At 42.7% G+C, this 19,548-nt stretch overlaps 2 protein-coding genes and 2 long non-coding RNA genes across 7 annotated transcripts; 2 read left to right on the top strand and 2 right to left on the bottom strand.

Annotated features, from left to right (window-relative positions):
- Nucleotides 1-2,921: 2,921 nt before the first annotated feature.
- LOC126571227 (glycine-rich selenoprotein-like) lies at nucleotides 2,922-3,844 on the top strand. Its single transcript, XM_050229574.1, has 3 exons — nucleotides 2,922-3,024; nucleotides 3,101-3,185; nucleotides 3,271-3,844. The coding sequence occupies exons 1-3, from the start codon at nucleotides 3,006-3,008 to the stop codon at nucleotides 3,431-3,433; spliced, it is 267 nt and encodes an 88-aa protein (XP_050085531.1). The 5' UTR covers nucleotides 2,922-3,005; the 3' UTR covers nucleotides 3,434-3,844.
- A 4,591-nt stretch (nucleotides 3,845-8,435) lies between these two features.
- Nucleotides 8,436-12,523, bottom strand: LOC126570871 (E3 ubiquitin-protein ligase makorin-2-like). 4 transcript variants are annotated; one of them, XM_050228938.1, is made up of 5 exons: nucleotides 12,131-12,523; nucleotides 11,374-11,439; nucleotides 9,963-11,282; nucleotides 9,555-9,837; nucleotides 8,436-9,421 (listed from the first exon to the last, which is right to left on the bottom strand). In XM_050228938.1, the coding sequence occupies exons 3-5, from the start codon at nucleotides 11,057-11,059 to the stop codon at nucleotides 9,305-9,307; spliced, it is 1,497 nt and encodes a 498-aa protein (XP_050084895.1). In that variant the 5' UTR covers nucleotides 11,060-11,282; nucleotides 11,374-11,439; nucleotides 12,131-12,523; the 3' UTR covers nucleotides 8,436-9,304. The 4 variants fall into 4 exon arrangements, with proteins under 4 accessions (XP_050084895.1, XP_050084904.1, XP_050084922.1 ...); XM_050228947.1 differs by having other exon boundaries at nucleotides 12,191-12,523; XM_050228965.1 differs by lacking the exon at nucleotides 12,131-12,523 and adding an exon at nucleotides 11,985-12,014.
- A 317-nt stretch (nucleotides 12,524-12,840) lies between these two features.
- On the bottom strand, nucleotides 12,841-13,187 carry LOC126571294 (uncharacterized). Its single transcript, XR_007607877.1, has 2 exons — nucleotides 13,042-13,187; nucleotides 12,841-12,972 (listed from the first exon to the last, which is right to left on the bottom strand). It is a non-coding gene; the product is annotated as an uncharacterized LOC126571294 (long non-coding RNA).
- A 2,242-nt stretch (nucleotides 13,188-15,429) lies between these two features.
- Nucleotides 15,430-17,124, top strand: LOC126571301 (uncharacterized). The gene is made up of 2 exons (XR_007607878.1): nucleotides 15,430-15,661; nucleotides 16,893-17,124. It is a non-coding gene; the product is annotated as an uncharacterized LOC126571301 (long non-coding RNA).
- Nucleotides 17,125-19,548: the final 2,424 nt, after the last annotated feature.

The raw sequence follows: 19,548 nt of genomic DNA, 5'->3' as shown, positions 1-19,548 counted from the left end.
TCTAAAGGCAACCAAGGTATGCAAAGAAACACTTGCAGTTTTGCTAAGAGTATCCAGATGCAGCCATGTTATTAAGTGGCTCACGTAGTTGTCTGTGGTGTAAAAGGTTATCTTACTTATTGGCGTCCATTCAATCCTGGCCTCAAAAAACCTCGATTTCTGAAAAAGACATATTCCGCTGTATCAACGAGGGCCGCACAAGTTTCTCTCAGTGGTGACGATGTTCTTATCAGGTGATACAACCGACGAGCGGTCTTGGCCTTGGCCTTCTGAAATATCATCTAATAGTTTCTATCAACCCCAAAACGGTACGCACAAAGTGCAGTTGCCGACTGTTTTACGTACGATCGTCTGCAAGCAGGCAGGATATAAAACACAAATACCACTATTAAAAAGCGAGAACAAATTCAAACGGACGCTTCTACATGATAGAACCTTTCGTCTTTGGGATTCTTTGGAAGTAAATGTGTTTGTAATTAATTACAAATGCATTATAAACCGTTTAATGCATGTTACTCCAGACGGAGAGACAACCGAGCGCAATCGAAAGGCTAACAGCGCTGGTTCCGAAGTATTTCATGAGCCGTTTCTATCCGCTAAGGTACATCTATCGACCTTTCGTTAGACTACTAATATTGCATTACGTTGTCTCTATTGTTCCTCTTGCGTATTCCTCTTTGATTCTGTAAAGCAACCTTTGTTTCAGTCCGGCTGGTCTCAAAGGCAAAGCCAAGAGTGAAAAGTGCGTTGATTAGGGAAAATTGAATGTACCGTTTTGATTCGAGAAATGTGCTAAATGAATTGCCGAAATTATTACCGGGTTTGCACCATCGTTGTTCTGTAGTGCACTCGATAGTATCGTTCTTTCCCAATTACTTTTGCTTGGAAACAAAACCCCTTAACAAAGCATTTTAATCTGCGACTGAATATTCAGCAAATTTAGAAAAAAGAGTTACACTTTTGTAGAATCGGAGTGCTTTATTATCCTTTGTTTCATCGTTCGTACAAGAAGTATAGATCTTTACTATCAGCTTGCGGAACGAGGGTAAAAGAGTTACAAACCACTTCACGGCAAACATATGATTGAGGAAGAAATTGTCCTACAATTCTTCTCATACATAGGACAGGTTTAAATAAGATTAAGAAATACTAAACAATCAACATTCGGCTCAACAATTCTTGCCTAAATGTATGAAAAAGGAACTTTGGAAAACGATTTTGAGTCGACTTCTGCAGCTTTATGCGGCATTTTTACAGGCCAAACCAACGATTATCTGGTACCAAATCACACCTAAATCATTAACAATTTAAATAGCTACAATTTTACATTCAAATTCCTTTTTTTATTAGAGAAAAACATATAAAAACTAAAGTAGTTTGAAACGGTCTCCGAAGCCGCGGTCCCATGCGAGAAAAGGCAAGTGATATCCCTCTCTCGCTCGATCATACACGCCATACGAGAGCATACAGCTGTTCGCCGCGACCCAGTTGGCAATTTGAAGCGCTCGGCTTACCCCTCTGCCTGCGACGTAGCGGGATGAAGGCTGCGGCGGCTGAGAAAGAAGCCCCCTCTGCCTGCGACGCGGTCGAGGAAGAGGCGAGCGCGACGCTCACTATGAAACCGTTCGTAGGCAGCGGGGAAAAGAGCGGATGAAACCGCGGGAGGAGGAGGTTTCGTGCGCGAGCTTGTTGGAGCGCGGCTGCGGCGGAGGAAGGGCGGAATGGGAAGAGAAGAAGGGGGAACGAAAACGAACGCGAGCTTGTGGGTTTCAATTACGCGGAGAGGGAAGGGCGGCAAGGGAAGAAGGGCGAAGCGAACGCGAGTGTGTTCAAGACGGACGGCAGCGCGAAAGTAAGAGGAATAGCAAAAAGAGACGGAGCAATCTCGAGCAAAATTCGACTAAGTCCCGATCGCGGGCAGTCGGAAATTTTCTTAGTCCCGGGACGCACGCTCTACGCTGGCGGCAAAGTGCAAGTGCAGAAAAGTGTTACCAAGGTGTTGACGATAATCCACACGCAAGGTAAGCCAAGCTGGCGTTGTAAGGTGCACTGCAAAAGGTTAAACACTTTTGGATTTTTCTCTTCCTTTTCTGCATGTACTCGAGCATTGTGATCAGCGTACGCGCACCCAACATCATGCCGAGCAGGAAAGTTCTCGATCGCAGCCCGTATCACGCCACCACAACGACGCCTTCAAGCAGTGAAGAGTACGACGCCACCACCACCAACAGCAACGCAGAAAAATAACGTCACAAAATGACGACGTCATATACGTGTGACGTCAGCAAAAAGAAATAGAAAAATAAACGCCACCGCCATTGGGCGGTAGCTCATCGACCAATCGCAGCGTAGTTCATTTGGGGGGGGGGGGGGGGGGGCACACGAGAGCACACGAAGGTGGGCTGCGTTCGGGTTTCACGAAAGTTGGTTCTTGGGTGCCTTGGCCCCTTGTTTCTCGGTTGGGACTGGGGAAGGCAATTTGTATTGACTCGCTTATATGCCAGTACCAACCAAGTCCCATCTCAGAAACAACTTTTCTATAGTGAGAAAACCTTCTCACTGCGAACTGGGGAGTGGCGCACACACTCGCTCGCAGGCACACAGGGAATCAACGGCGGCATGCGACTCACACGCCCTGAGAATTTCGCTAAACAGCGAAGCTCCATACTGAGAGAGGAATCGTTCTTTGCGGGAGCGAACGGCCTCACACAGAGAGAAAGGCCGCCAGCAGCAAGCTCCATACTGAGAATCTCGTGTTTGACGTTTTTCTTCCTTCTCACTATAGCGGCAAGCTCATTAGCCGTCTTCTCACTATGGAGGCTGGTCAGTGGGGACTGCTCGGGTCGAGATTTGCTCGATTTTTTTCCAGCTGATTTGCTCGAATTATGGTCAACTGGGTATACACACATTTTGCGATCGACTCGATAGAAAAACACAAACTTGCTGTCGTGAGCACCGCAGTTCTGTTATTTCCGTTTGAGAAGAATGTGGAACAAATAGTGAAAATGGTGTACATCGGTAGAGGTAAGTCGGCCGACAGGATAGTAAACATTGGTAGGTGTACTGGAAATAATGGACTTTTCTTGTTCTTTGTTCTAAGACGGGGTCGTCCGGGCCTCGCAACCCTGGGGCTTCGAGCGCATCAAGGGTATCGTAAGGGGTTTCTTTAACTTTTTGTTAATGTTGTAAGTAAAGTTGCGTGTAATCGACCGTACCTCCACGGAAGCAGACATTTTCCATTAATGCCGCCGTTGTTTCCCTCCCTTCTAGTTTCCGCACCATGTTGGACTTCAACCTCGGTGCCGGATCTAGCACTGGCAACCAGCGAGGCAGCGGTTCTGGAGGGGGCGGCGGTGGTCCACCGCGTCCCCCCCGACGCAACATTGGCCGTCCGATGACTCTGTCGGATTGCACCATCCCGGGCGGTGGATGATCTCGGTAATGTGTCGAGGGTTGAAGTAACAATTCTCCATCGGCACAGTTGACTTCTAAACAGCGCAATACGGGTATCTGAAAGCTGGTTCCCGGGCCCCTTTCGTATGACGGGCAAGTCTTAAACCTCTGCTACCAAACAAGGCGGATTTGCCTCGAAGAAGATATCACGCGATGCGCACAATTTTTTCTTTCCATTTTCATTTCTATGGTTGGTTTGTAGTTCAACTTTGTTTATGGGTAGAACGCCATCGCGGCATTCCTTTTTCTAATTGGACATTTGGCATTGAAGGTAACGGATCAGTTGAAACAAAGTTTATGATTGAGTACAACTCTCTACCGTAAAGAAGAAGTAGCAAATTCTGTAATCCAATTATTTAGTTCAAGAAAGTTAGTGTTGACTAACCAGTAACTCTGTTTTGTGTTTTTTTACTATCGCTGACGATATCGAAAAAAATGTACAAAACCACGTACTTCATTTTCGGCATTCGATTCTATTGCTATAGATAGTTTCTTCCGAGGTGAGTATATTACGAGAAAATTAAAAGGGATAATCCCACATCACACATGGCCAGTGAGACTCAGCGAGGAACAGAGAGTGAGAATGTGTAAAACAAGACCAAGCTAAGATTTGATTTATTTGGTGTCGTTTCGTGATGCTTTTAACCCTCGGGATGGACACCAGGGAACCCATTTCAAGTTTTAACGAAAAAATGAATGCCTTCCCGTCAATATTTTTTACGAAACTCCGGATCCCCAAAATACAACTCATTTCAACTCAAATTGGCCTTGAAATTGATTTGATGTTTTGATATCTTAACCGGGTGCCAGACGAAGCGTAAACCCTGGTTTAAACTCAGAGTGTAATGCCAAAAAGATTATGCTTATTGGGCCCTATTGCGTGTGTCTTGTCTTGAAAACAAGACTGCTGTAACTGGTGCCCGAAACTGGTGAAAAAACTCAGAATGAACTGTATGAACCATGAATGAAATATCAAAGGCAACTGCGACGAAAATAAAAAAATGGGTACCAAAAATGACACAGCTCAACTGGCGACTAGAGTGAAGTCCACCCCGTTGACAGACTTTTTGTCAAGCAGTCGATTTTTTTCTTTCGAGTACATGCTATCTCTTTCATTCCTACGGTTTGTTTTGATGCTGTCTCACCATTCACTCGATCGCTCACGAGCGCTGTGTGTTCGGATACGGCCCCATGCGCGTGTGTTTGTGTAAGGGCACGGCGAACGAAAGAGGAAGGTGAAAATTTCTGCTAAGGCCTGGATCCAACATGGCGTCAGTTGAAAACGACGCGCAAGAGGCAGGATGTGCTGCGCTCGTGCATCCGAAAATTGTGAAGAAAAATGCTAGTTTTGCTGTGAATTTGTATCATTCGTTAGTGCTACGGAGCATCTAAACCCGTGGACATTGTTTGTGTGCATGTGCGACAACGAAAAATGGTAAGAAATTGAAAAATATTTTGTTGATCAAATCTGATCATGATCAATCATGTTGTCTTTTTTCGGCAGCGTCCTGGCATCAATCAGCGTCGGACAGGCAGCGAAGCAGAGGAGTGTTGTGCGAAGTGTTGTGTTTTATGATGTGTTTTGCGAGGCAGAGTGTCCGATTCAAAGGTGAAAATAAAATTGGTGAAAATGAAATTATGCTTTTGCGTGCTTCATATTGATCCGAAATATCTTAGGGCGCGGGGCTACTGGGCACAGGGGTACGGTAGGATGGCACACACACCATCGCAAAAATGCGTGGAAAATGGCACCAATACATGCGCAAAAGCCCTGTAAACAGCAGCAAGATTTCTATCCTGTTAGCGTCCTGTTAGCGTCCTGTTAGTCTCTTAACAGGACAATTTGAGTGGCGGTGAGCGATTTCTGTCACACGGGTCTTTCACTCTAGTGACTTACGCATGCGCCTTGCTGTTCTTGCATTTATATCGTTTCGTACGTTTGACAGGAAACAGCTTTTCTATAAGTATGCTCTTTCTCTTTCGTTCATAGTTTGCTCTCTTTCCATCTTTTTGAATTTTATCGTTTTCATGACGTTTATAAGGGTGGGTTTAAAGCTGGGCGTTAATTAAAATGAATTTCGCCCGGGAAAATGAAACATAAACGATAAAAAAGTTCACGGGGGCAGTCGACCCGTTTTACCTTTTCAGGATAAGGGGTGTATGCCCCCCGCCCTCCCCCTTATCTGGCAAGAACCAAGCTTTGTCACATGTTATCTAAAGTAATCAGCAACAATTGTATGAGTTTAGGAAAAAAATCCTTCAAAACTTGTAGAGTTATGCATTTTTCTAACACATTGGTTTTTGGGAGTGGGGGGAGAAGGGAGGGGAATCCTGTGAAAAGGACCCCCGAACCTATCTTTGCTGGACCCCCGAATCTATCTGGGTGATAAGCTATCTTTGTGCCAAGTATGGTAAAGATCGGACCGGTAGATTTTGCGTGATGCGCGAACATACAAACATACAGATTTGTTTTTATTTATAAGATACATTGGGATAAAATGCAAAACTTATGTATGATACCGCCTTCGATTCGCTACATCGTTGAACAAAATGAAAAAACCGACATTATGAGTAAATAAAATATATGAGCTAGTATAAGTCCTAACACTAATGTGGGAACTGCAAATCAACAATGAATGCAGTAAAGTACTTTATCTTTAATTGTGAACATCAGTTACTATGTCATCGTTTGACAAGGGCGTCGTACTCCAGTTTTTAAAAAACCCTGAACATTTTTTATAACCTCCTACAATATCCAGCACATGCCGGATTTTCAACAGCTAGCAGATTAGCATAAATGCCTATCCATCATTAACAATATCACGGGTATCACTAGAGTATTGTGAGGACGTCGATACAGTCGAAGGATTTTAAATTAAAATTCCAAAACATATATAAGGCAATACGAAGTTACTTTCCTCCCGCCATCACCACGACATCCTCCACTAGGACACTAATTTACAGTTCAAAAATCTCTCCGCGAATATAGCAAAATTGTCTTCCTTTGCTCCTCAAGTAACATAAGAAACATAAAAGATAGATTTTATAAATTAAATTTACTACCGCAAGATATTTCAGAATGAGGATAGTTGGCGTTACCTTCAAACCCGACTGATTTATTGAAAGATGATCAGGGCAGTGATCCAGTTTTCCCAGAGGACTAGTTTTAGAAGATTATTTTGTTTGATGACCTCTTGTTTGAGTATTTCTTGGTATTGTTCAGCAACACATAATAGCCGTGTACGTTAAGCATGATTGATCCATGATCAGATTATGCTGCTGATCACGTTGATGATATTTATTTGGATTTTTTCGCCAACCTTACCAAACGTCATTAATTCAATTTCAATGTACTTTTGACAATACATAGAGAATACCACACAAATTATTTACCTCATGGTGCTTCTTACCACCATCAACTGTTGGTGTTTCAATAAGCAGTTTACTGTCGCCCGACAAAGGGACTGAACCTCGGGTACATTTATCATCACTGAATTCCTTAATCATCCGCTACAGCAACGACATTTTATTTTCTTTTACATGCATGAGTAAGGGTAATCGAGCCTGCAGCCAGCACAGAGTATTTGCACTTTCGCCAGCTCACATCATAATAGTCAAAGACAGCAAGCAGGCTCGTTGGGTTTTCAATGTCTGAATGAGAGCAACAGTAGTAATAGCAGATAGACTAAAATCTGTCCAGTTTCCATCGAGAATTCCTGTTTAAGTTTGCGCGATATTGTCCATTCGGATAAACCATGTAAGGTTTACTAATCAATGTAAACTTAGATCGGTTTTGTATTAATCGTTTGGTTGGCATCAAAATAAAATTTTGTGTCACACTTGTTTTCTTTATAATAACTCGTTTTAAACTCGTTTTATTTTCCTTTAAGTTTGTGTTTCTTAGTTGATTTCTTGCAAGGGATTAGTTTTTTTTACAACTGCCCTTGTAGTGTGAATACATTTCTCTGAATGTCACAAACCCCAGCTACATTTCCAGGCAAATCTTACAGGACTTCTTTTCATTAACAGTTCATCGTATTCTAAACTAAAATTAATAAAACATTCGTTCCATACATTCCCTTTTTATCACAAATCGTTTTGTTAGACGCGAATCCAATAACATATGCATATTAGGGATACGTAGAAACATATTTGGGCGATACAAGAGGATTGAGGCGCTCTGAAATCGTCTAGGATATTGTTCTCTATTCTCCAAAAGCAAAATAAATATTGAGTCTGAACGCAACGTACAAAGTTTACCTACGGAGGCGTAGAAAATAGGGACAAGTGCATTTGCTTGTGATTTCCGCTTGGTCCAAAAATAAATGCTGGAGTAATTCATTGGCAAAACAAAACTAATAGGCCACTATCATCATAGGCTGGTATGATTGATTTCCGAAAAAAGGGTCCGGTGCTTACTGGTCTATTGCATAGGATCGCACCAACCGGAAATCATACCGGGAAGGAGAAATTTGCATGCAGCCCCTGCGGCTTCCAAACTGGACTAATTGAATGTGTGTGTAGGAAAGTGGGAGAAATCCTGATTAGCGTAACAAAATCGAAATTTAGCTCTGGTAGAGGAGGTGGGTATTCGGGGAGGCTTTTTCAAATTTTTGATTTTCCTTTCTCGAGAAGCTTTCTGCAAAATTGTGTCAAATTTGTATATTAGTTGATGTACTTAGGCTCAATGTACAAAACATTAACTTTGCGTTAACCCCAGCGGAACTCATAATCTAACGGAAGATCTAACTTTTTTAACTCCTCTTCTCCTGCAAATTATGTAGTAAAATTCATAATTTGTTAACATAAATAACTGTTTCTGGCGTAATCTCCCTACCCCCGTAATCTCCCTAAACCAAACTCCAAATATCGGTCCGATACTCTGTTGCAATCGCGTCCAGCGCTTGGTTCAAGATCTGTTTTAAGGCGAAGAAGCTATACTAGGCTAGTTAAAAATATCAAGAACATTGTAATTGCTGGTCTGACTGGTTGCTAGTCCTACTGGACCGAGGTTCTAGATTTATTGCTCTCCTCGTAGATACATAAAACTCATTGAGAGGATAATTCAAATAAACTTATCAAACTCACCATAAACAAACAAATCCTTTTCTGCTTCGTTGTAAAAAGTAAATGAAGCATTGGTAACGCGCGTGCGATTGATTTCATAGTATATAGAAAGCAAAAATCTTGAATTAATTGCTTGGGATCGGTTTGTGGTATATAGGACGAATGAAACAAGAGAACGGTAGATGCGGCGGTTGGGCAGACGGGTACGTTGGTTAGGCATTATACGTCACGCCGTTATGACAGCAAATGGTTATGAGGTAGTGCTGAGTACGGTGAAACACTATACTGACTGAGACATGGTACAACATGAGTCTAACAGAGATTGGGATACCTACTATTTGTTACATTTTGTTACTAAAGAGAGATATTGTTGTATTGGTTATGAGGAGGCGGAGGGGGAGGGGTGGGGCGCGATGGTTAAAGGGTAAGGATTGAAAGGATAGAGCGCGAGAATGGGCGAAAGGGGGGAAGGTAGCCAAAGGCAGTGGTAATTGTTCTAACGTTAATCGAATCCAGCTGTGGTAGTGATGGTGATTGTGGCGATATTGCAATATTTCATGGTTTGATAGATTGTCACCCACACATTGCAGCACGATCAGCATGGTCCGGTGCGAGACTCTCGGCTGCCAGTTTCAAAATGGCCGTGGTATGTATGCGAGTGTTACTTGCTTGAGCGATCGTGTGTGTGTGTGTGGGTGTGCACTTGTGAATTTATAGGAATGCGTAATGAACCGGCCACAAACCAACAAAAACCGATCGTTTGCAGCAAACGTACTCGCCACACCTAGAACTCGTAATCAAACAAGTCGGAGCCTTCGGACTCTTCATCATCCGATAGTAGATACGTCACGAAGTCGTCTAGCAGCATGCTTCGTTGATTAAGTATATGGAAAAAAAAGTTCTGTAGCCACCAAGAACAAAGGAGAGAGAAAAAAATAGGATTAATGGTGTAAATACGAAGCGGTTAGCAGACAAAGACATGGTAGAGCTACTGGCGTACTCTGCCCTGTCCAAAATGGTGCAATATTGCTTACTTGCAGCTGGACATGGTTATTACGCCGGATTTGACCGCGAATATCGCCGTGCCGACGGGAAGGTGCCCCCACATCGACCAACTCCCCCTCCGGTGTAGCATGCCGGTAGAAACATCGATTGCCGAACGGGCACGTACCGGCCCCTTTGCGGAAATGTTTACAATCGGTCGAGTTACACGCCTTCTTGTAGTCCCGGATCAGCCTTTCCTTTTCCTCGCCCGACTCTACCCAAACGAAGCTGGGACATACAAAGTCGGACGGCGTGCGGCAAGTCGGGCAGCCGCTGTGAGAACCAACCGGTGCGAGCCGCATACAACGACATGAAAACGAAACGAACCGATACGAACGATAGAATAAGTCAGTAGAACGACAGAAAAACCGTCAATACCTTAACTTCCCCATGCTTACCGTTTGATATTGTTCTCAAAGTTGGACATTTTGCGCCAGGTCCGGATACAGTCCAGGCAGAAGATGTGATTACAGTTGGGCAGAATGCCGAAGCGTTGTTCACGGGGTGGCTTCTCCAGGATGATTTCCAGACAGACACCGCATGTTTTGTCGCGTGAACGCTGCACCGCGAACGAGTGCTCCATGTCGAGCTCGTGCTGCTTGATGCACTCCGCGTTGTGCTTGCGTTGCTGCTCTTGGTTCATCGGGTGCAGGGCGTACTTGCCGCACAGCTCGCACAGTAGCCCGTGCACCGAACAGCAGTCATCGAGCGGACAGTAGCCGTGGCGCTCGAAGTACGTACACAGCTGAGTGTTGGCTGAAATGACCAGGCCCGAGCCATTGTGGTTGTCTTTCTGCTTGACGATGCTGGCATACGAAAGGGTAGACACAGCGCAGGCACCATCATCGCTCGTGCTGCCAGTGTCACCCTCCGCTCCTGCCGGCTGTCGTTCGAGATCTATCGCAGCGTTTGCGGACGTTTGTGGCAGAGGAAGAACCAGTTCCGGCGACCCTGCTCGACCGATGTCGCCGTGCACCCGCGAGCGCGGTACAAACACCGGCGCCTTAATCCATATCGATGGATCCAGCTGCGACTGAGGGGTGCGCTTTGGTTCCCCCTCCGACGCGACACGGCACTGTGTGCGATCTGCAGCCGTCGGTGGTGGTGGTACTAGTGCTTCTACTGCTGCTGCTGCTGCTGTTGGTGCATGCATGCATTCACCGGAAGGCTCTGGCTTTGCACTATCATAACGGCCACCGGTGATGGGTTGCTGGTGGTTCGCGGTAGCCGACTTCACCTTGTGTGCTACCGTCACTGGATTTGACTCGTTAGCGCCCATCCTAGCGTCTGATGCATCATCGCTCGCAATAAACCCATCGTTGAAGGTGTCAAAAGAGTGTACGAAACGGCACGTGCTGCCAAAGCGGCAACAACCAAGGCGATAGAAGTGGCACGTATTGCCCGCCAGGCCGGTCACCGTGTCACTCCTGATGGTCGACTGTACAGGGCATTCCAAGCTCCCACCGTTTGGCGACAGCGTGGTACAATCTTCCATTCCGGGGGAACAAAGGCGCAGCTCGTTTCGATCGGCTAGCGATGCACGTGCAGTTTGATTGATGCTACTCTTCACTAGGTTGATTGAACGCACGGTACGTTGACCCGAAGTCTGATGAATTCCGCAATGGCGGCTAGTCTCCTCCGACCGTGTAGTAGCCACTGTCTAGCCACTGATCTTCCTAGCAGCGATGACGCACTAACAGATCTAGGCTGCCTGTAATCTGGTAGACGACACAGTTAATTTGACTAAGTTAATCGTTCACCAAATCCTAACGCGGTATGCACTCTCTCTACCAGTCAACCTACACTTACCCGCTGCTATACCAATCATTAACAGCTAAATAGCAGGCCGACGTGGTGTGATCGACGCTAGCGACGCTGGAAAAGATAGGAAGAGAATGATTGGAAAAATTGCTTGAGGCTGGCCTATGGGTAGGGAAACACTGTGGCAAGGAACATGAGCCTCAGGAGCAAATAACTGAACAGAATACCATTGGATGATGGTACGTTAGGTAGACGGATATTCCGGATCACCAAAAACTCAATAGTTCTAAATGCATTTCGCACACCACACCATTTCATTGGAAATGTCTTTCTTCTACCCTCTCACAAGGTTGTTGTTTTGATCACACAGACACGCACACCGCAACAAAACTACTGGTCTATGCATGTGTGTGTGTTTGTTGGTGTAACACATCCTATCTTTGTTTTCCTACGCTTTTGCTTTTCTTGTTTTTCTTTACTCTTTTTCTTATTATCTCCCGTCATTATTATCTGACTCATTCGCCAACCCATCGAACAGCACTGAATCGTTTTGCATATTTTTTTATGGGGCAAGGAAAAACCACTGATTTTGAATAGAAAATTAGAATATTATTGCACTTGAATGGGGATAAAAACACAAATAAAAAACGACGACCTACCATTTTCCCACCCATAAACCGTGTGATCATGAACGGCAACACTGTCATGGACAGTGAGCTCATCTAGAGAATCCTTGCAATTCCTTCCTCTTGTGGGAGCGAAATTAAATTTGTTAAATACATTAAATTTGTTACATTCTTCCTACCTACACATGCCAGAATACCGGATACGGAATGAAAATCATTTGCAGCAACTGGTCACTTACGGAAAACGCAACCATCCACGGTAAACTCTTATCCAGCGCCTCTAGGACACTCTAGAGACGCGCGTAAGATAATGGAATAATATAGTCTGCTACGCCACAGCGCGGGTACACAACCAAGAAACGACATCAGCGCCCTCCAGCAAGGAGCATCTAGTTTTTTCACTCGCCTACCAACAACATACACTGTTCAGATAGCTGAATTATCTATCACATAGGAGAGTACAGTTTTAATTCACGATCCTATACTGCAGTTTACATTCACAGAACACATAAATTTACGATATTCTGGCATGAGGGCATCACGCGCAGTACAAGTTCTCACTACTTCGCTACCTCGCTCTAATGCGTCGTCTACACCAAAGTGTCTATACCCAAGCAACACAGGTTACTCAATTTCGGGCAGTTTGTGGACGAGAGACGTACCCGTGTGACAGAAATCGCTCACCGCCACTCAAATTGCCCTGTTAAGAGACTAACAGGGCGCTAACAGGGCGCTAACAGGGTAGAAATCTTGCTGCTTTTGCGCATGTATTGGTGCCATTTTCGACCCATTTTTGCGATGGTGTGTGTGCCATCCTACCGCACCCCGGTGCCCAGTAGCCCCGCCCCCTAAGATATTTCGGATCAATATGAAGCACGCAAAAGCATAATTTCATTTTCACCAACTTTATTTTCACCTTTGAATCGGACACTCTGCCTCGCAAAACACATCACAAAACACAACACTTCGCACAACACTCCTCTGCTTCGCTGCCTGTCCGACGCTGATTGATGCCAGGATGCTGCCGAAAAAAGACAACATGATTGATCATGATCAGATTTGATCAACAAAATATTTTCCAATTTCTTACCATTTTTCGTTGTCGCACATGCCCACAAACAATGTCCACGGGTTTACATGCTCCGTAGCACTAACGAATGATACAAATTCACAGCAAAACTAGCTTTTTTCTTCAAAATTTTCGGATGCACGAGCGCAGCACATCCTACCTCTTGCGCGTCGTTTTCAACTGACGCCATGTTGGATCCAGGACTTAGCAGAAATTTTCACCTTCCTCTTTCGTTCGCCGTGTGCTTACACAAACACACGCGCACGGGGCCGTGTCCGAACACGCAGCGCTCAAAACAAACCGTAGGAGTGAAAGAGATAGCATGTACTCGAAAGAAAAAAATCGACTGCTTGACAAAAAGTCTGTCAACAGGGGGGATGCTAAGGGGAAGGAAATCTTGCTGCTGTTTACAGGGCTTTTGCGCATGTATTGATGTCATATTCGACGCATTTTTGCGATAGTGTGTGTGTGCCATCTACGGGATGTGAATGTGTGTGTGTGTGTGCTCGACCATACCATATTTCGGATCAATGTAAAAAAGAAAATCGACCCAAAAATATAATATTTCAAACCCTTAATTGGTAAAAGGGTAAAAGACTAAAATAGCCCCCCTCCCCCACCACTCACGGTGAGCTACTGAGTGGTGTGAAATTAGCGATTTTTCGGTCGCTCAGTAGCTCACCGTGAGTGGGGGGGCCTATTTTAAGGCTCTGGCAGACTGGTTGCGGTACGTGCGGTACTTGCGGCGGTTGCGGACGCCTTTCGGCTTGTCAAACACGGTATCCAACGCGGTTGTTCAGATGTGCTTGTGTTGCGGCACATGCGGCACGAGCGGCACGAGCGGCACGAGCGGCACTTGCGGTACGTGCGGCGAATCTGTACAAAATCACAACTCCGCCGCAACTGCCGCAAGTGCCGCATCCAAAAGGTGTGTGGAGTAACTTTCAAAACAAAGTTGTGGTGTAATAGTTGAATAATGGTGTAACTATTTCGGTTACTTTTGTGGTTTTCAATGAAACTATACATAAATTGAAGGAATATTAAGCGTTTTTTGGCTGAAAAATGAAAGAAATTATTTTAAGATGAGACATCGATCGATATATTGGTTTGGTGGTCATATTTACACCCATGATATACCTATATAAGTTGCGTTTCTCGCTTCACAGGCTTTTAGATCATTTTTTTATTATTTATTTATTACTTGTTATTTCAACAATGATTGAACAAACTGAGCAGCATTAAAAGTGAAAAATGTGTTAAATGTCCTACAAAACAAATTTAATATCAGTTTTTCCTTAAACTATTTACTCATTTCATTGCCTAGAGGCTATATGCCTTCAGAAGAAAAGGTTTTTTGTTATTTTAACCGAGTAAGAGCAGCAAAAGAAGCGAAGGAAATACACTGTATCCATAAAGCCGGCGATACATGAAGCGTAAACTCTCGTATAAACTCAGAGTGTAATGCCAAAAAGATTATACTTATGTCAAAAAGATTATAGGCCCGCGGAGCGTAAATCCGAGCGTAAAAGCAAGCGTAAACTCTGCACCAACATGAAGCGTAGCGTTATAAAGAATTGAACGTTCTACAATCGCTAATACAGCAACTAACATCTTAAAATATATAAAAAGATGTTTGGAAATCAACTTATCACGTCGATTTATGTTTTTTGTGGCCAGAAACACATGTAATTGATGTAACAGCATAGTGTAATTGCAGATGCACGAATGTAATTGCAGTTGACGTTTCAGTATAAACTTTTATGCGATTATGCCTGCCACACGAAGCGTAAACTTTTTGGCATTACATTCTGAGTTTATACGAGAGTTTACGCTTCGTGTATTCCTGCCTTAACACCTTTGCTAGGTTTGCTTGATGCGGTGGTGACCAGTCTGAACGTGCATCTGCCACAAGTGCCGCACGTACCGCACGTACCGCACGTACCGCAACCAGTGTGGTTCAGGCTTAAGATAGACATACTACTTGTAAAGCCGGCGATACATGAAGCGTAAACTCTCGTATAAACTCAGAATGTAATGCCAAAAAGTTTACATTTGCCGTTTACACGGTGTAAATAGATTATAGGTCCACGGAGCATAAATCCTAGCGTAAACGCTGTTTGCAAGCGATTTGCCCCACTACATTTCCTGTTTGTGGTTTGCATTAATAGTGAGTGTTCATTACTAGCGTTTTTAATCTTTTTATTCGGAAAAAGTATTATATTTTTCTCACAAAAGTCGATAAAAGTTCAGTGTAATTCGGATTACGCGTCTTAACCCGGTCATGTAAACATGTTCAAGTGTAAATTAATTTTATATTTACGCTTGAGTTTACGCTTCATGTATCGCCGGCTTAAGAAACAATATCATAATTTGTTGATATTTTTGCGAAAAACTGCTGCAGCGTCTGATTTCACTGTTCAAAATAATAGCAGCGCTGAGCGATTCTAAGCTATTTTCGTAGTTATTTTGGTGTTTGGTAAATTCATTGCAAAGTTTTACTTTTTTATCAATCGGCAAGTGTTTAAAAAACAAAAAAAATAATGAAACGGCAAGTCTTTGTTGTTTTTACAGCAGAAACATGGGACGCGGGAAACATTGTTCTGCAGAGACTCAGAATTTAATGAAAGAAAGAAAAACGAAGGTAAAACATACCGGCACATTCAAGGCATACTGGGGTGCTCGTCCAAAATGATCTGCAATGCATTTAAATGGAAAGGGAAGGCAGAAATTCGTGGCCGGAAGCGATGCACGTCTCAGAAAGCTGACCGAAACATAGTGAACATATCACGGAGAGATCCAACAATCCCTTCCAACAGGATTAGGAATGCATTGGTCTTGTCTGCGAGCGCAGTAACAGTCAGGCGACGACTAATGGAGGCTAATCTGTACGCACGAAGTCCTCGTAAGGTACAGTGACTCAAATTCATATTCGTACGGGTATATTGCGCCGCCCACACGATGCAAACTAAAGCTCGTAGAGCACTTTCTTATGAATATTATGCAATTATAATAATTGATTTTGGTAGAGAAATTATCTGTTGTTATGACTGATATCTTTTTTTTGGAAAAAGTTAATTAGTTTATGTTTATTAATTAGTATAATCCGCACCGCTCAAATTCATATTCGTACGCCGGCGAGCATCGTGAGCTATTCCATTTTTCTCAGAATAATTTGGGTTTATATGATCAGTTATGCATAATAACATTGTCTAGGAGCAATAACAATACATCTTACCCCCTTGTAATCGATGAAATAGTAGCAAATGTGGTTGATTTTGGCTTTATATCATTAATGCACCCATTTTCATATTCGTACACTTCTTTTTATCAGTTTTATGCCAAAAACCGGAACATACATCGATTAAAAGGGGGTAAGATGTTTTGTTATTGCTCCTAGACAATGTTATTATGCATAACCAATCATATAAACCCAAATTATTCTGAGAAAAATGGAATAGCTCATGATGCTCACCGACGTACGAATGTGAATTTGAGATGTGCGGATTGGTGCAGACTCTTACTCATTAAAATCGTCGCCACGCAAAAACTAATTACCTTTTTCCAAAAAAAGATATCAGCCATAACAACAGATAATTTCGCTGCCACAATCAATTACTATAATTGCATAATGTTCATAAGAAAGTGCTCTACGAGCTTTAGTTTACATCGTGTGGGCGGCGCAATATACCCGTACGAATATGAATTTGAGTCACAGTATATTTATTTATTGATTTTTTTGTTGTATATTTCAATTCATCCGAATCAATTTCTATCATGGCTGATTTCAGTTTGGTAGAGTACATTTTTATCATTAACAGCGATTTAACTTTGTTTTTCGTTTTTCCCCTTGTTTGGATCTTTCATTTTATAAGAATTGTTTGGAAAGCGTTCTTGATGTACTAGGAAATATCGTACAGCGGCGCCATCATATATTAATTTCGTGCCCGAATCGCAACCCACGAAAACCAATGCAACAACAACACGTGGGTCTGCTGTGCATTGTTGTGTAGTTCCACAACCGTTTTACAAGGGCTCAACATTTGGCAAATAAAGTGTATTTTCGTAAATAAATAAAATCATTCGCACCTGCTTTGTTATTGTAAACGTTATTCGTAATGTACATGTTCTTTTTTTTATTGTAAACGGTTTTGAATAAATGATAAGAACTGGATATGCGTGCGCGAACACGCTTTTTATGCGTTAGTACCAAGTATACACAAGAGTACACGCATCGACATTCGATCAAGCAAATTAAATGCTGAAATGCTTATTACACTTACTACCGATGGGATATTATGTTTAGCCGTGTAATGTTCTCTCTCTCTCTCTCTTTCTCATTTTCTCTATCTCTCTCTCCTTCTCTCTCTCTCTCTCTCTCTCTCTCTCTCTCTCTCTCTCTCTTCTCTATCTCTATTTCACTATGTTTTTCTATGTTCTTGTTCCTTATTCTATGAGTGCATTCTCAATCGCTCGGCAGAGGAGCAAGAGGAGTAGTGCACGGTTGGTGCGAATGTGTGTATTTTAACTTTAGGTCATGTACATCCTGCTGCTCATACATACGCGCTTACATTATTCATGTGCAGGCTCTCAATGTGGCATTTCTAAACTAACTTCACTAACCTAATTGGGTGATTTATGTTTCTGTTTATTTTTAGTTATGTTAGCTCGTTTGATCTAACTTAACTAAATATTTATTTCATTTTAAAACCATTAACAGGTCCTGCCCTAGATGTTTGTGTCGAACTTTGATACATACAGTTGCCAATAGATCAATTCTATTGATTCAATCAATTTGCCAAATTTCAGACATTTTCGTAATACCCTCTCCCTCCACCAGAGCATCTGCCCTTTTATCTAAATTGTATAGTTTAATGCAAACACATAGTAAAAAGAATAATAAAAGTAGTATTTCGCACAGAAATGGTCTGTCTACTACTACTTCACAGTGTGTGTGTGGTGGAATGAGTGGTGGTTGGATTTGAAATATATCATAGTGCTAACGATGATAGCAACTTTTACTATACTTCCAACAATGAAACTCACACCTCACTAAAACACACCGTAAACCCTAATCTGAAAATCTAAAATCTTAGTCCAACTAACTTATAAATAGGATTTATGGCTATCCTTTCTTTATCTACTTGCTATCTGATTTAGCCACAAATATTACTATGGTCTGTGTTGCCCTCCTCTATCACCACAAACAAAAGCAAACAGATATGGCAATTACATGCATCCAGATTACATCTGAGTTCAGAACGGCTAAGAGAGGCAATTTTTATGAATGATAAACAGCTAAACCCAGGTCGCACTGTCTGGCTTTTTTCCACTTAAATAATTGGATCGTTCGCTCATCGATCGTTACGCACCGTATCACTTACTTATAGGGAAATAAGTGACTAATTACGACGTTCTATGACTTTCTGCTTTCAAACCTACGAATTCTGGGCTAATCGTTCGCTGGAACAATGATGATTGCCACCGCCATGATGTTTTTAAATAAGGCGAATGATGCAAGGTTCGGTTAGAATTAGAAAGATCAGTTCAACGATATACTTTCCTCAATGCTTCTTGCTTGTGCCACAGTCTAGGATCGCCCGTCTGTCGTATGATCTGAACAACAATTGAGTGTAACTGTATTTGTTCTTTTTTCTACACTCACACTCAGCTGTCCGTCTTAAATTGATGAATCCTATCATTTCTACTTCATGTACTTCGTGCTCGGTACATTTGAGCTCGTCCAGTTTTGAGATAACAGAGAACAGCATAACCTGAACGCCCAACCTTCTGCTCATCTTAAGCCACGACAGCTTTTATTATCAGTTTACACTGTTTAGTAAAGTATCATCATACTAGAACATACGAATAACAGATTCTTTTTATGCATTTTCATTTAATTTCACGACACGACATTCTCTTCAGGGTAGCGCAAAATCTGTGTTTTGTTGTTTTGTTTCTTCTTTATTTGTTTTCGAGGAGTTCAAGGGGAATTCGGGAGTCTTAGTATGCCACAAGCTCCTAAAATTTCATACATTTATTCAAATTAATTTCTAATGAAGGCTCCGCCGATCAGGATGCATGAGCAACGTGCCATAAGAAAAGGGTGTGGCTAGGCTTATCCCCTTTATTATTTCTTCTTTGATTCACTCTCTTTGCACCTTCCAGGTCAACACTCCCTGCTTTTTCTTTATGTGTCCATTCCCGCACTAGCATAGTGAGCTGGAGCATTCTTTCATGTAGACATACCCGACTCTTACGTGTAGTCTTCATTATCAACTTTGACGACCGACATCTGGCGTTCTGATAATTCAAATTTGTTTAAACCTAATCCACAGTCCCGGGTCTGGCCAAACCCGGAGCATTTTCGGTCGTTGTTTTAACTCATTTCTAATCAACATAGCTGTGATGATTTCCTTGCGCCCTGTTTTAACTCATTTCTAATCAACATAGACCTGAGCTTCCGGGTACCCTCCTAAAATTTGATTTTCTACCAATCTATCTTTTAGTTTTGATCTTTAACTGTTGGCA

The sequence above is a fragment of the Anopheles aquasalis genome, chromosome X (assembly GCF_943734665.1).
Source record: "Anopheles aquasalis chromosome X, idAnoAquaMG_Q_19, whole genome shotgun sequence".
Classification (NCBI taxonomy): domain Eukaryota; kingdom Metazoa; phylum Arthropoda; class Insecta; order Diptera; family Culicidae; genus Anopheles; species Anopheles aquasalis.
This window is presented reverse-complemented; position numbering and strand designations above follow the sequence as displayed.